We start from the raw sequence: 15,000 nt of genomic DNA, 5'->3' as shown, positions 1-15,000 counted from the left end.
GTCCCAGGACTGACCCCTGTGGGACCCCGCTCGTCACTGGCGCCCACTGTGATACCTCATCATGGACCATGACTCGCTGTTGCTTCCCTGTTAGGTATTCTCTGATCCATTGCAGTGCTCTTCCTGTTATACGTGCCTGTTCCTCTAGCTTCTGTACTAATCTCTTATGAGGAACCGTGTCGAAGGCCTTCTTGCAGTCCAAGAAAATGCAATCAACCCACCCCTCCCTCTCATTTCTTACTTTAGTTACCTCGTCGTAAAACTCTAGTAGGTTTGTGACACAGGATTTGCCTTCCATGAATCCGTGCTGGCTGTCGTTTATAATCTTGTTCCGCTCCAGGTGCTCCACCACTCTCCTCCTGATAATATTTTCCAAGACTTTGCATACTATACATGTCAGTGACACTGGTCTATAATTTAGTGCTTCATTTCTGTCTCCCTTCTTAAAGATGGGGACTACATTTGCCTTCTTCCATACTTCAGGTAGTTGCCCAGTTTCAAGGGAAGTTTTGAAGATTTTGGTTAGTGGCACACATAGTGTCCCTGCTCCCTCTCGAAGGACCCACGGAGAGATGTCCGGTCCCACCGCCTTTGATGTATCAAGGCCACTTAGGAGCTTCTCCACCTCATCCTCAGTTGTGTGTAATTCATCCAACACTTGTTGGTATATCCCTTGTTGCTGTACGCCACTGTTTTGTCTTCCCGTTGTCCCTTCAGCCTCCACTGTAAATACTTTCTGAAATCTCATGTTGAGCTCCTCACATACCTCCTGGTCGTTTCTTGTGAACTCCCCACCTTCTTTCCTCAGCCTGATTTCCTGGTCCTTGACTATTGTCTTCCTCCTGATGTGGCTGTAGAGTAGTTTCGGGTCAGACTTGACTTTCGATGCTATGTCATTTTCATACTGCCGCTGCACCTCCCTTCTTATCTGTGCATGCTTGTTTCTGGCTCGTTGACTAATCTCTTTATTCTCCTGAGTCCTTTGCCTTCTGTACTTTTTCCATTCTCTAAAGCACTTAGTTTTTGCCTCCCTGCACCTTCGGGTAAACCAAGGGCTCGTTCTGTCCTTCCCATTATTTCTGTTACCCTTGGGAACAAACCTTTCCTCTGCCTCCTTGCATTTTGTTGTTACAAAGTCCATCATTTCGTTTACTGATTTTCCTACCAACTCCTGTTCCCACTGAACCTCCTGCAGGAAGGTCCTCATTCCTGTGTAGTCCCCCCTTTTATAGTTTAGCTTTTCCCTTTCTACTCCTGTTACCCTCTCCACTTTTAGCTCCACGATGTATTCAAAGCTCATAACTATATGGTCACTAGCTGCAAGGGGCCTTTCATATGTGATGTGCTCAATGTCTGAGCTACTCAGGGTGAACACGAGGTCCAGTCTTGCTGGTTCATCATCCTCTCTCTCTCTGGTAGTATCCCTAACATGTTGGTGCATGAGATTTGCTAGCACCACATCCATCATCTTGGCTCTCCATGTTTCGGGACCCCCATGTGGCTCCAGGTTTTCCCAATCAATCTCCCTGTGATTGAAGTCACCCATGACCAGTAACTTCGCTCTACTTGAGTGGGCCCTTCTTGCCACCTCAGCCAGAGTGTCCACCATTGCTCTGTTGCATTCATCATATTCCTCTCTTGGCCTCCTGCAGTTCTGTGGTGGGTTATACATAACTGCAATGACTACTTTGAGGGCCTATGGGGGGTTTCAGTGGGGGTGGGGGTAGTGGTGGGGGGGATGGGTGAAGAGGGCCTATGGGGGTTACAATGGGGGATGGGGTTGTGGTGAGGGGGATGGGTATAGAGGGTACAGTGTATGAGTTGCTGTGGGTTACTGTGAGGGTGGGGTTTGTGGTGAGGGGGATGGAGGGAGAGGGTACATTGTGTGGGTTACTGTGGGTTTCTGTAGGGGTGGGATTTGAGCTGAGGGGGGATGTACGGGTTACTGAGGGTTACTGTGGGGGTGGGGTTTATGCAGAGGGGGATGTGTGGGTTGCTGTGGGTTTCTGTAGGGGTGGGGTTTGTGCTGAGAGGGATGGGGGCAGAGGGTGCAGTGAGTGGGTTTTGGGTTAGGTCGTTTGGTTGCTTTGGGATTGCCATGGTTGTGTTCCTTCTGTGGGTGGTACTGGATAGGGTTGTGTTTGTTCTTCCACATGGGCCTGATTTCTACTGCTCTCCACCTTCCTTGCCTCCCATTCCTCCTTGCGACGTTGCACCCTCTCTTTCAGTGTCATCCTTTCTTCTTGTGTTCTGTCTCGGTCGAGGTACACACTCCAGAACACATGATTGTCCCTTAGGCGTGCTTTCTCTTGCAGGATTCGGTTTCGAGCTGACTCTGCCTTGAAAATCACTTTAACTGGACGCTTTTTTCCCCTTGCAAACCACCCAATTCTCTGAAAATTTGTCACCTGAGTCATGTCGTCCTCTCCTATTGCTTTCATGATGCTTTCAATCGTTTTTGTCTCCTCCTGTTTCCTTGTCTCGTAAGTTTCCCCATCTACTTCTTGGAGCCCATAGACAAAAATGGCCCTCTCCCTTTCATCCTCCCACTGTGCTTCCCTGAGCATCCTCTGATTCAAATTAGCTCCTGCCATTGATGGGTTGCTTCTTACTGTCTCTTCCCTATCTGGTGTCCCTCTGCTTATTTGTTCCTGGACATGACAGTTGTCTGTTAGAGCCTCTGTGTATAGTTTAGATCCTTCATTGACTTTAGTCCCCTCATTAGTTCTTGATGTTCTCCCTGCCTTTTCCCAGGCCCCCCTTGGGTCCAATGGGGTCATCGCATACAGTATACGTATCTCCTTTGTCCCCTACTGTCCCCTCATCAGTGACTGAGGTAGTAGCTCTTGGTGTCATGGCTGTACTGTCCTTTGGTTCTTTAGGCTGTTTCAGAATCTTTAGTTCTTCTACTAAGCTCTGTATCTTAGCTTCAGCTGCTGTGATTTGTAATTCCCATTTCCTGCTCTCCTCAGCTATTTTCTCTTCCATTTTCTTGCTGATCTCTTCCAGCCTCCTCCCCCACTCCTCTCTTCGCGTGAGCTCTGCCTCACAGAACTCTCTCCCAGGTCCACCACTCGCTTCATCCACCATTCCTCTGGTTCTGTGTGTGTGTGTGTGTGTGTGTGTGTGTGTGTGTGTGTGTGTGTGTGTGTGTGTGTGTGTGTGTGTGTGTGTGTGTGTGTGTGTGTGTGTATGTGTGTGTGTATGTGTGTGTGTGTGTGTGTGTGTGTGTGTGTGTGTGTGTGTGTGTGTGTGTGTGTGTGTGTGTGTGTGTGTGTGTGTGTGTGTGTGTTTGTGTGTGTATGTGTGTGTGCGCGCGCGCTCGCCGAGTTGTGTTGGTTGGGGACGAGACTATTTTTGCTCCCTTCTAGACTACCTAAGTCGGTTTCACCGATTTAAGTAGTCTAGAAGAATCCTTATCATATCTTCTTCTGAAGCTGCGTACTGAGTTTGCCTCCGTCACTGACTTTTGAAAGTCATTCCACTTCTCAACTACCCTGAGACTAAAGAAATACTTCTTTACATCCCTATGGCTCGTCTGTATCTTCATCTTCCACCTGTGTACCTTCCACCATGGTTCTTTTAACTCAAAAAAAGTCTCCCCCTATCCTCCCTATCAATTCCTCTTAGGATTTTGTTTGTCGCAATCATGTCTCTCGTTGTCATCATTTTCATTTCCTTCATTTCTCAGTTCCGATACTACTTTTAATACAAATTTTTCGATTTCTTGGTCTCCTACCGTCATTGCAGTGCTCTTACCTGATTATTATTATTATAATCAAGGGAGAAGCGCTAAACCCGGAGGATTATACAGCGCCTAGGGGGGGATGTGGAAGGCATTCAGGCTTAATTCGGGGAACTGGAGCACAGATCCAATTCCCTAAATCAAGAGCCCCTCACCAACATCAACGAACCTTCCTTGAGGGGCTCTTAGCTGAGACATTTAAGAAAAGTGTCTTGATGCTGCTCAGTTGTTCCAGATCCAAACAACTGAAGGTATCCACCTATGCCTTGGATAACACCCTATTTACATGGTACTGAATGATCTCTTCGTGTTTAGAGCTTTCCTTGGAATGTAGAAAAAAAAATGCTTATTTTATCGTGATTTTAATTCGTAGTTATCCTTTTTTTTTAACTAATAGTTATCATATTCCTCAGTACTTGTCTACAATAGTTTTAAATTTTAAGAGTGATTTTGTAGCATATCTGTGAGCGTTTCCTATTTTATATAAATTTTGCCAAATAGCGACATTACAACCCAGCTACATATTCATATTTTAGTCATACGATTTTTTTGAGCCGTTTTTTTATGCGGTTTCCCAGATTTATTTGAAGCGAATTTAATAGATGAGCTCGGAACTCAGTAGTACCGCCTCTGGCTCACAACTCAAGGCTCTGGGTTCATTTCTAGACTGACATTCTTGTCTCCTTATATTTGTTGCACTGTTAACCTAGCAGTTAATAAGTACCTGGGTAGAGTAATACAGAAACACTATTAACACAATAAGCCTTCATTATTATGTCTAATAAACTCATACTTTGCTAAATGTGTCCTTGTTTTTTATGTTATATTTCTCTGTCAGGGATTTTGCTTTCCAACAAGCAGCTACGTGGGTGTTTGTTGTGTGTCGTAGGTCACATCCTGTGTGGTGGTGCTGCTGGACTTCGAAATAAACTGAGATAGGATAACAGCTCTTAGTTTTTTAACCGCCTGTAAATTCAACATTGTATAAATATTGATACTGAAATGAGTTTCTCACCGCAACAAATACGTAATCATCCCTGGATAATCTGTCAATTAGTATTCCAAGATTAGTTTCTTTGTCCGATCATTACAAGCTATAGCCAGTCAACATAATGCTAAATGTTTTTATTTTTCCGTTTCCACTATGTCTAAGTTATCCACAGTCGGCATCTATTTGTAATTCCACTTGTTCAAATTATATTTTTATAGAAATTTAGTCATTATAATCTCATGTGTTACATAGTATGTTTGTATCATCGGTAACTATGTTCATGTTAGATAAATTGATATATCTACAACTAGTATCATACATGTCCTTTTGCTTACTATGTTGTCAGTAGTCTTACTCGAAATTTATCATACATATTTATATACTTATCCGTGAAAAAGTGGAGAAGAATCCTTCCTCTGTCAGCAATGCGTGTCGTAAGAGGCGACTGAAAAGCCGGGAGCAAGGAGCTTAGTACCCTCTTCTCCTGTATAAATTACTGAAAGTAAAAAGAAGGAAAACTTTCGTTTCGTCTTTTTTGGGTCATCCTTCCTCGGTATGAGGCTGTCTGTGTGATGAAAAATTATATGCTCTTATTTCTTTATATAAATCATTTTTGCTTCAGTACGAGTCAGTACAGGGTCTCACTAGTCACATTTCTCAATGACGTTGTTCCTCATATCACTCTTCGCATATTTCTGTCAATCAATATTTTTCACTCATTTAATAGTCTACGTTTTTACTTTTCATTTATTTAGCAGTTATTAACACAGCAGCCATTTTCAGCTAAGACAAAGTAATTCAAAGAAGGAAACACATTCACCATCACCTGCAGAAGCATGTACTAAAATATCTGAAATATATATTCGGTTAATCGTTATGGTACATAAAATTGTGCCACTCCAAGCAAGTGAGCTATGAAACAATATAATCAAAGGTTGATTGGTTTGCAAACTTAACCAATGAATTCGAGGAAGGAATAGAGGGTGGGAACACAGATTTAACCATGATCATATTCTCAATAACTGGAACGCTAATAACTGGAGAACACAGACCAGTCATAGTAGTAATGTATAAAAAAAAATAACGTACCCACGTGCGGAAAATCGACACGAGAGTATAAGAGCAGTTTGATTACTGAAAAGACTACCAATAAAAACAACCAAACCCAGTATAAAACTCATCAGGGATAATTTTTAACACGGAAAACAGATTGGCAGAGTTAGTGCCCACAGAGAGAACGTGGTATATAAAGCGTAAAGCTGATGGAGGTGATAAAGAAAAGCCTAATGAACCAGCTCACCGAAGACCTCACAGCAAGGAGACAGTAATGTGAACTACACAGACTCGGCTTGAAATTAACAGGACATTAATTGGACAAATGTGAAATCTTCGAAGATCCCTTAAGAGAAAGTAATCATTACGTAATGAAATTCAAGTAGATGGTGAGAGAGGTGGAAGTATCCATAACAATGTTCCTATTTCAATTTGCACATTAAAACTGGACTAAATAAGCAAAATATGCAAGACTGACAAATGCATTTTCTGCCTTTAAGAACCTGGTAATAAAATAAATTAATAACACTGCATACAACGTACATACAAACAGTGCACGAGAACATAACATTACTGAGGAGCTCCTCAACATGTCTAGCATATTAAATTTGATTAATAGAGATTGATCTCCAGACTGGTTCTGAAGCTGACTAATAACTGACTATAATCACCATGTTTTATATATTCAATGCAGCTGATTACATTGCATGGCACTGAAAGTATAGAAATGGCTTCATTAGTAGATAGTAACAGAGTCTAGCACTGAATTACAGCAGTAGATTAAAGGATGTGATGCCAACTAAGAGTTAAAACTACTTTTCCCTGAAACAGAACTATATTACTAGGATATTCATGTGAAACACTAAATTCTCATTAATCATACATCTGGAGAATTGGAGGTAATCATATTTCATCAAAAAAATAGAAGAGGGTTGTTCCAATTTCTTGCATCAAGAGCCCTTCGTCAGCATCAAGGTACCGCCTTTCAAAGGCGTAAAAAAAAATAATTTTTTTTCCATCACTCCAATTTTATATAACGAAAATCATTCTGTGTCAACCGGGAGGGAGAGTATAGACAGAGGCCGCTCAAACATGGTCCACTGTCTCCATCAAGCAGTGACAGGAACTGTTCGTCAATAGAGGCGTCTGTCGCCTCGTGTTTGGGTTCTCCTCCAAGCCAGATGGGACAACAGAACGAGTGTACGCAAACGTCTTTTTGGAAGCTCTCAACACTATGAACAAATGGCCGCCGAGGTGTTTTAAACGTTTGGGGCCAGGTAAGTGAAAGAGAATGTCAAGCATGACTGAAACAGTACTGGAGATATGATTTTTTTCCACCAAGCAAAATTTTGAACATGCGCTCTCACACACACACACACACACACACACAAACACACACACACACACACACACACACACACACACACACACACACACACACACACACACACACACACACACACACACACACACACACACACACACACACACACACAATCACAGAAGAGGCAGAGCCAGGAGCTGTGAATCGATCCCTGCAGCCACAAATAGATGAGTAAAAATAGGTGAGTACACACACACACACACACACACACACACACACACAGGATAATTTTCTCACTTCTTCCAGGAAAAAAATGCTAAAACCGCCAGCAGTGTAAAATATTAACATTTTACAAAGCCTTATTAATATTTTCCAAAAAACATGCATATTTTTCCTTTTTGGCCTTGCTTGTTTTCCTGGTTATCACAATACATCAACATCACCTGGCCTGTGTCCAGATTTTCCTGACAAAGTCCTCTATATGACTAACTAATCCCTTCGATTGCTGTGCAACAAAAGATTAATTTATATATTGTCATCGATTCTAAATTCATTTAATCAACTCTGTTGCAAAAAAATAATTGAGGGATTTACTTTTATCTACTGTTCATAAATTCGTAGTTATTTTTTTCTGGAAATAAAACGTTGTGATGGTTATTAAAAGTATTCTCTGTAGCTACTGTTGATTAGTCTTTCACTGCATAATATTGTTGGAACCGAGGTACTGACTTCATCTCTAATTCGATATAAATTGATGATTTCTCACTTTTTTTTTTAAATTGTTATAACTGACCATTATTTTTAAAGGGGTGGGCCGGTAAGCCAGCGGGATGCCTCGGTCAGATGACCAAAAGTTCCAACGACAGGTCATCATCTGACTAAGACCCACATCAGGAAACACTTGTCCTGTTTTCTGACGAAGCTAACCTAACCTTACCACGCTTTTTAAAAGAGTGCAGTAAACTGTTGTTACCGCTACCACTATGCAATACGATTCCCGATATCGCTGTTACCCAGACCGATACTACTGTCACAATTAATGCCTAATTGCACAGTCATGGCGCGTTTGTCTCAAAACCTAAAGTATCTGGGGTGGATTCCTGCACGAGGAGAGATGTTTAGGTAAGACTCCTAACACTGTATTTAAGTAAATAAAACAAGTGGCAAAATGTTTCCCTCAATATCTTGATTGTACATACGTGTCTTAGTTATACAATCTGTCAGTATACCTGCTTTTGTATAATTCATATTTTCTTCAGATATGCAGGCACTTTTACCTTTAATCGTATAATACCCTTAATTTTAAGAGAGTGAGAGAGAGAGAGAGAGAGAGAGAGAGAGAGAGAGAGAGAGAGAGAGAGAGAGAGAGAGAGAGAGAGAGAGAGAGAGAGAGAGAGAGAGAGGTAACAGCTCTTAGCTTGTAAATAAAGTTAGGAACCTTAAACCTAATCTTGAAAATCCTGTGTAAATAAAAGGACAGACAGACAGACAGACAGACAGACAGACAGAGACAGAGAAGAGAGAGATGAGATAATGATATAAGTTTGAAGGTAAACCACCACATATTCTTGCCTTAACCTCAAGATAAATACAATTGATTGTCAACTTTGTCATCTAGCCCTTGTGTAATAATTACCATGGCTTATGAGCAAGCGTCTCTTGTGCGATGTAATTCCTCGTTACACGATCATTATCCTCTGGTTTACGCACGAAGCTAATCGCCTCGTTTCCCTTCAAGACAGGTGCGTAGATGCCGGTGAAGGGGTGTTGCTCTAAGGAACTACTGGAGTCTCCCTTCTTCCCTAGGATCAAGTTATTCGCTACAGTGATGCTACTTAGCAGTTTCTTCTACTCATTTGCAACTCTTTTTGCCAAACTAGTACTTTCTCATATAGTTTCTCAGTTTGAATTTACTCATCTGAATTCCATTGTCTTGAGTTCTATCATCGTTAGATAACCTAACCTTTATTTAAGGTTATCTTCCATTTGCATATTTAAATTATGTCTTCCCTCAATCTAAGGCCTTTTTACCCTCCAGGGAGGATCCCTGTCGCCGGTGAGGGGGGGCTCTTGATCCAAAGACTTGGACCAGCCCTCCCCTTCTATGGACTGTACCTGAATGCATCCCATTCCCTAGGCGCTGTGTGACCCCTTCAAGTTTAATGCTGTACATAGAAGTAATAATAATAATAAAAATAATAATAATAATAATAATAATAATAATAATAATAATAATAATAATAATAATAATAATAATAATAAAAATAATAACAATAATAATAATAATAATAAAAATAATAATAATAATAATAATAATAATAATAATAATAATAATAATAATAATAATAATAATAATAATAATAATAATAATAATAATCGACTTCTTTCAAGTAACATAGGTTTAGTGCTCTCAGTATGCAGTATTTCCTTATGAAAGATTCCTGATACAGATTATTAATTTGTCATCCTTCATGTATGTTTTTTCAACTCTTTATTTTTCCAATCTGTAAAACGCTGATCATAACAACCACATAATTCAGTGTTTGCCTTATTAGTGATCGCTTACCTTCATGGTCATGGGGGTCACAGTCCCCCATGACCCGATCATGAACAAGCTTCAACAGTGATGATGAATGGCTGTATAGTCTTATAGTTCTTATAGACAGATATCGCACACGTGGGAGAGAGAAGCTTAAGACGACGTTTTGGTCCGACTTGGACCATTTACAAGTCACACTTTCACAGGAAGATGAAGAGTCAGTATATATATAGGGGAGGGAGGACAGGGACGGAACAAAGAAAGGCAGAAAGAACTGGAGAAGTGGTGGTAGAGGTAATGCTGGGAATGGAAGTAGTAGTAGAAGTAGTAGTGATAGTAGTAGTAGTAAGTTCTCCTTTCTTTTAAATCCTTCTTTCGTACTTATGAGACTATTCTTATTCCTTATAGTTCATCATATAATTCCAAAATGTCTATTGGCCTTACTATAAACACAAAGGCACTGCGCTCGTGATTTCAGGTGTCAGCTAACCAAACTCTCAAATTTACCTGCTTGATAGGCGTCAGAGTTACTTTCATTTCCAGATATTGAGACTTTGCAGTTTTCCACAACGAGCTGCCTCTGCTGATTTTATGTAGACAACATTAGCTTGTCCAAATCATGTCGAAGTTATATGGTATCCTCCGAATTTGTTGATGGGCCTTCTTTTTGTCGTCGTCAGCAAATTACCTAATGTCACTTTTTATTCCCGGGGCTTGAAACTGAACCCAGTGGAAAGTCACTTTGATTGTTTTCCTTCCCAGCTGATGTGTTGTGTACTTGCAGTACTGGTGCGCTGGACATGATGGTGGGGGACTCAGCGGTGCTGGACTACCTCAGAGCTAACGATCCTGGCTGTACCTTAGCTACTTTTGGCGACCACTTAGTCTCTGATACCTTCTCCATCGCCATGGGCAAAGGTTTTCCTCTTAGGGTGAGTACCATATGACTTCACTCTCAGGGTAAGTACCATAGGGTTCCTCCTCAGGGTGTGTCTTTGAATTGTTCTATCAGGAACACGGCATAGACTTCATCACGTCATGGACTGAGAAAAACAGGAATATTTTGCTGTATAATATCTACTCCAAACAGGTAAATTTTCTTTGTATTAACAAAACGTCATTTAATTACTATTATATAGATATATACATATATATATAAATATATATATATATATATATATATATATATATATATAGATATATATATATATATATATATATATATACATATATATGTACATATATATATATATATATATACATATATATATATATATATATATATATATATATGTGTATATATACATATATATATATATATATATATATATATATATATATATATATATATATATATATATATATATATATATATATATATATATATATTGCATGCTAACTTTATTAATAGACAGAATACATTGATAGAAAACACAAACATGAATACAATGGTACAATGAACATTAAAATGGTATAAAATACCGACAGGTTGTTAGGTAAGACACATATGCAACAGTTAGGTATCTTTATTATGAAACGTTTCGCCTACACAGTAGGCTTCTTCAGTCAAGTACAGAAAAGTTGATAGAAGCAGAAGATACTTGAAGACGATGTAATCAGTCCATCACCCTTAAAGTTTTGAGGTGGTCAGTCCCTCAGTCTGGAGAAGAGCATTGTTCCATAGTATGAAACAATATTGTTTCATACTATGGAACAATGCTCTTCTCCAGACTGAGGGACTGACCACCTCAAAACTTTAAGGGTGATGGACTGATTACATCGTCTTCAAGTATCTTCTGCTTCTATCAACTTTTCTGTACTTGACTGAAGAAGCCTACTGTGTAGGCGAAACGTTTCATAATAAAGATACCTAACTGTTGCATATGTGTCTTACCTAACACACAATGGTACAATATATCAAAGGTTATGAATCTCCTCCAGCTCCTCCAAAGCCGGATATTAGCCCAGTATGCAGCATGTATTTCCCCTCTGGATGGCCACGCTTAGCCGCTGGAACATGAAAGTGGCTGTTCTTGGGTCCCTGGTGGTGTTGACGAATCTAGAACCTAGTTCTTTAAGAAAACGTGTGGAACTTTTTCCCCATGATCCCAAGGTCTCTGATCCCACTGGGACAAATTGATACTGTTGGTTTATGTCCCTGTACTTGCTGATCTTGCACTCCTCCCTGTGGTCAGCAGCTCCTCCCTGTCGCCCGACACTGTGATGGATATAGATGTTAACCAGTGTGGACACACGGGTATAGTCCCATGTTAAGAGCATGCCATTCTTCCGAGGGTAGATGATGATCCCATGAGGGCAGTTTGCTGGGTTGTGGGTATTGTTGGCTGCTAGTGAATGGGGCTCCCTTTCGGCTGGGCATCCAGCTGTAACAAGGGTTCTCTTTATGATGTCGTTGACCTCATTGTGTCTTGCATGCCAGCCCTTGATTTTGGAACAGTTAAGACAATGTAGACCATATTGGTCGGCTTGCGGATCGCTGCAAATACACGTATATTCCGCGTGATTTGGGGCAGCAAGGAGCAGAGCCACTGCAATAGGGTCTAGGCGCGTTCCCATTACCGATATGGGAACTGTTTGGAGGAAGTCCCCGGAGTGATGTGCACTCACAGCATGTAGACAGGCAATCTCCCTGCCTGATGTTGCATCCCTGAGCATATTGGCAAGCACCTTTTCAGCTATGGGGCCATTCCAGCTTGACTGTTTGTAAGCCAGTGCTGCACTAGGGTTTAGTGATGGAGCAGTAAGAGTCTCCCATACAGTGATGGCACTGGCATAGTTAGGGTCCTGTATTCCTGCTGAGTCACTGAGGTTGTTAGGAAGAATTTGTCTTATTAACTCGTTTTATGCTATGGAAGAGGATAGGAAAGCTGGTAGGGCAATCTGGGAGGATCTGCGTACTTCCAGCCCCCCAAGCCTGACTGGAAGTGAGACTTGCAACCACTGTCCATCTTCGAGGGAAAGATTCAATACACTCTCTCGCATGGTCTTAAGGAGAGAGTCATATTCCTTGAGTTTCGGACTGCTGAAGGCTGGGGAGCATCTCAGAAAGTAAGTAAGTTTTGGAACTGACAGGCACCTGGTGAGTAGGTAGAAGGCATCATGTGTATCGATGTCTTTCATCCTGTCTTCCATCGTCTTGAGGTCTGAGACTAATTTTTCTATGATCAGATAGATGGCACTGGACCCAAGAGGAGCACCAAGGAGAGTGCTGTTGGCTGGATCAATGGCTCGTGCTCCTGGTAAAACAGCACTAATATTCTGGATTATCTATCGATTTGTAGAAACTATTTCACATTTGGTGGTGTTTAAAGATATATTGCAATGATCGGCATTGTTGCTGGTGTAATGAACATTAATAACTAGACGAAGAAGCTCATATCGACATAACAGAAACAAGAAATAAACGGGCCCTGTTCATTTCTACCCTATTACCAGATGGGTACAGTTTAGGAAGTTAACTTATACTGGATACATATGCATCGCTGGGATGGCCTGTTGTCACCTGATCTGGGTCTGAGTGCCCTCAAGAAAAATTCTGAGACTATACTTTACCAATTCTCAGGCGTAACTGAGACAGCGTATATTGATGGCCGTCCGTGTTGGTTTCCTGAAGACTGTAAAATGAAGATTATTGTGGACTATGATGATCAGTACCTCCAGGAACAGAGGCTTAACTTTATTTCCCTTTTATTTTGAACTGGATTCTTGGTGTTATTTTCAGTAAAAATATGTCAAAATTCCATATAGTAAATGTAAGGTTCTCACAGCCAAAGCAGATCAAGTCAGGTTTACGGAGGGAAGAGTTTTTATTTCGAAATTCTCCCAGTATAGGTTTGACAGTTCTGTGGAGAAAGGACCTTCCCATACTGTATCCGCTCGTCTGTCTGTAGGATTCGTTTATGGAAAATATTAAATTCATCAGAGAAGTCAAGAAGACTGGCAATAATAATCACGGCCAAGGCATACTCAGAACCATCAATCAAAGCTTACGCTTTGATTGATGATTGCAGACTAGAAAAAAAACCCAGCACAAACATACCTCTCTGACCAATCGGTTCAAACAGGACTTCACACACACAAACTTGCCAAATAGTTGAGTAGTGTATTTTCTCTCTTCATGGGTAGACTCTTAGCGACCCGTGTCGCTCTTTTCTTTAACGAAATTAATAATATACAACTCGGAAGCTATATCAGAAAAAGTCTGGACGTAGCATCCTATTCACAAAAGTGCCAGTAAATTTCTCAGTACCAAGTAACAAGGAGACGAATTCCATCAACTACACATTCTCGTTGCATTTATTAAATTATACATCTCAAGTAATATCTTTTCCTTCATCAATAAGTAAATGTTCTTAAAATATTCTTGAACAGTTTTGCCTATAACGATTTCCGTTTTTCAACCAAACCTGTGCTAGCTTTTCCATACTTCACCAAACAGTTTACTGAATTTCCCTTCCATTTAGCGAGAGAAAGTTGAACCTGCCACGCATATATGAATAATAAGGAATTCGTTTTTTTTCCACGCTTGGTTTGATGTGAAGTCTGTGGTTCTTTGTTGCAGTGAGTTGCAAGGATTGCGAGCAATTTGTTTGTTGTATATTTGTATATGTTGATGATTATTTTCACTTGATATTTGCTGCGAAATAGTCATCTTATTCGTTGTTTTATTATGTATTACTGAATGCTAGTTTATTTGTATGTGCTTGCTAATGTTGTTATTAATGTTCATGTCGTTGTAGTTGTTTACATGTTTACTAATGTGTTGTTTTAATGAATCGTCTAATGGCTTTGTTTGTGCCTGCGTGAGCGAGGGTTAATGTTTCTGCACAAGTTCTATTCATGTATTAGTTGTAGCGTTTGTTCGTATGTGTTAATGCACCTCTTCATTTATTTGTGGCTTTTATTAATTTCTTCGCTTAATTTTTTTGGTGATTCTGTCTTTCCTCCAGCTCTAAGACTAGTCTTATTGCAAATCTTTGAATCTTCTCAAGTTTCCAAACGTACATATGTGTATGTGTACTCACCTTACCTATTTGTACTCACTGTTTGTGGTTGCAGGGGTCGATTCACCTCTTCGCTAAAATGTGTGTGTGAGTGTGTGTGTGTGTGTGTGTGTGTGTGTGTGTGTGTGTGTGTGTGTGTGTGTGTGTGTGTGTGTGTGTGTGTGTGTGTGTGTGTGTGTGTGTATATATATATATATATATATATATATATATATATATATATATATATATATATATATATATATATATATATATATATATATATATATATATATATATATATATATATATATATATATATATATATATATATATATATATATA

The 15,000-nt window shown here is 40.1% G+C and overlaps 1 protein-coding gene across 2 annotated transcripts in view; it reads left to right on the top strand.

The window, feature by feature from the left end:
• LOC128693630 (uncharacterized) overlaps positions 1–15,000 on the top strand; it is an 805,124-nt gene that overhangs the window by 755,553 nt on the left and 34,571 nt on the right. For both annotated transcript variants that reach the window (XM_070091191.1, XM_070091190.1), the window contains exon 10: positions 10,437–10,584. In XM_070091191.1, the coding sequence (XP_069947292.1) occupies positions 10,437–10,584 (148 nt within the window). The remainder of the gene's footprint in view (positions 1–10,436; positions 10,585–15,000) is intronic.

This window comes from Cherax quadricarinatus, chromosome 34 (genome assembly GCF_038502225.1).
Source record: "Cherax quadricarinatus isolate ZL_2023a chromosome 34, ASM3850222v1, whole genome shotgun sequence".
Lineage (NCBI taxonomy): Eukaryota > Metazoa > Arthropoda > Malacostraca > Decapoda > Parastacidae > Cherax > Cherax quadricarinatus.
The sequence above is the reverse complement of the archived record's forward strand: the minus strand, read 5'-3'. Positions and strand labels throughout refer to the sequence as shown.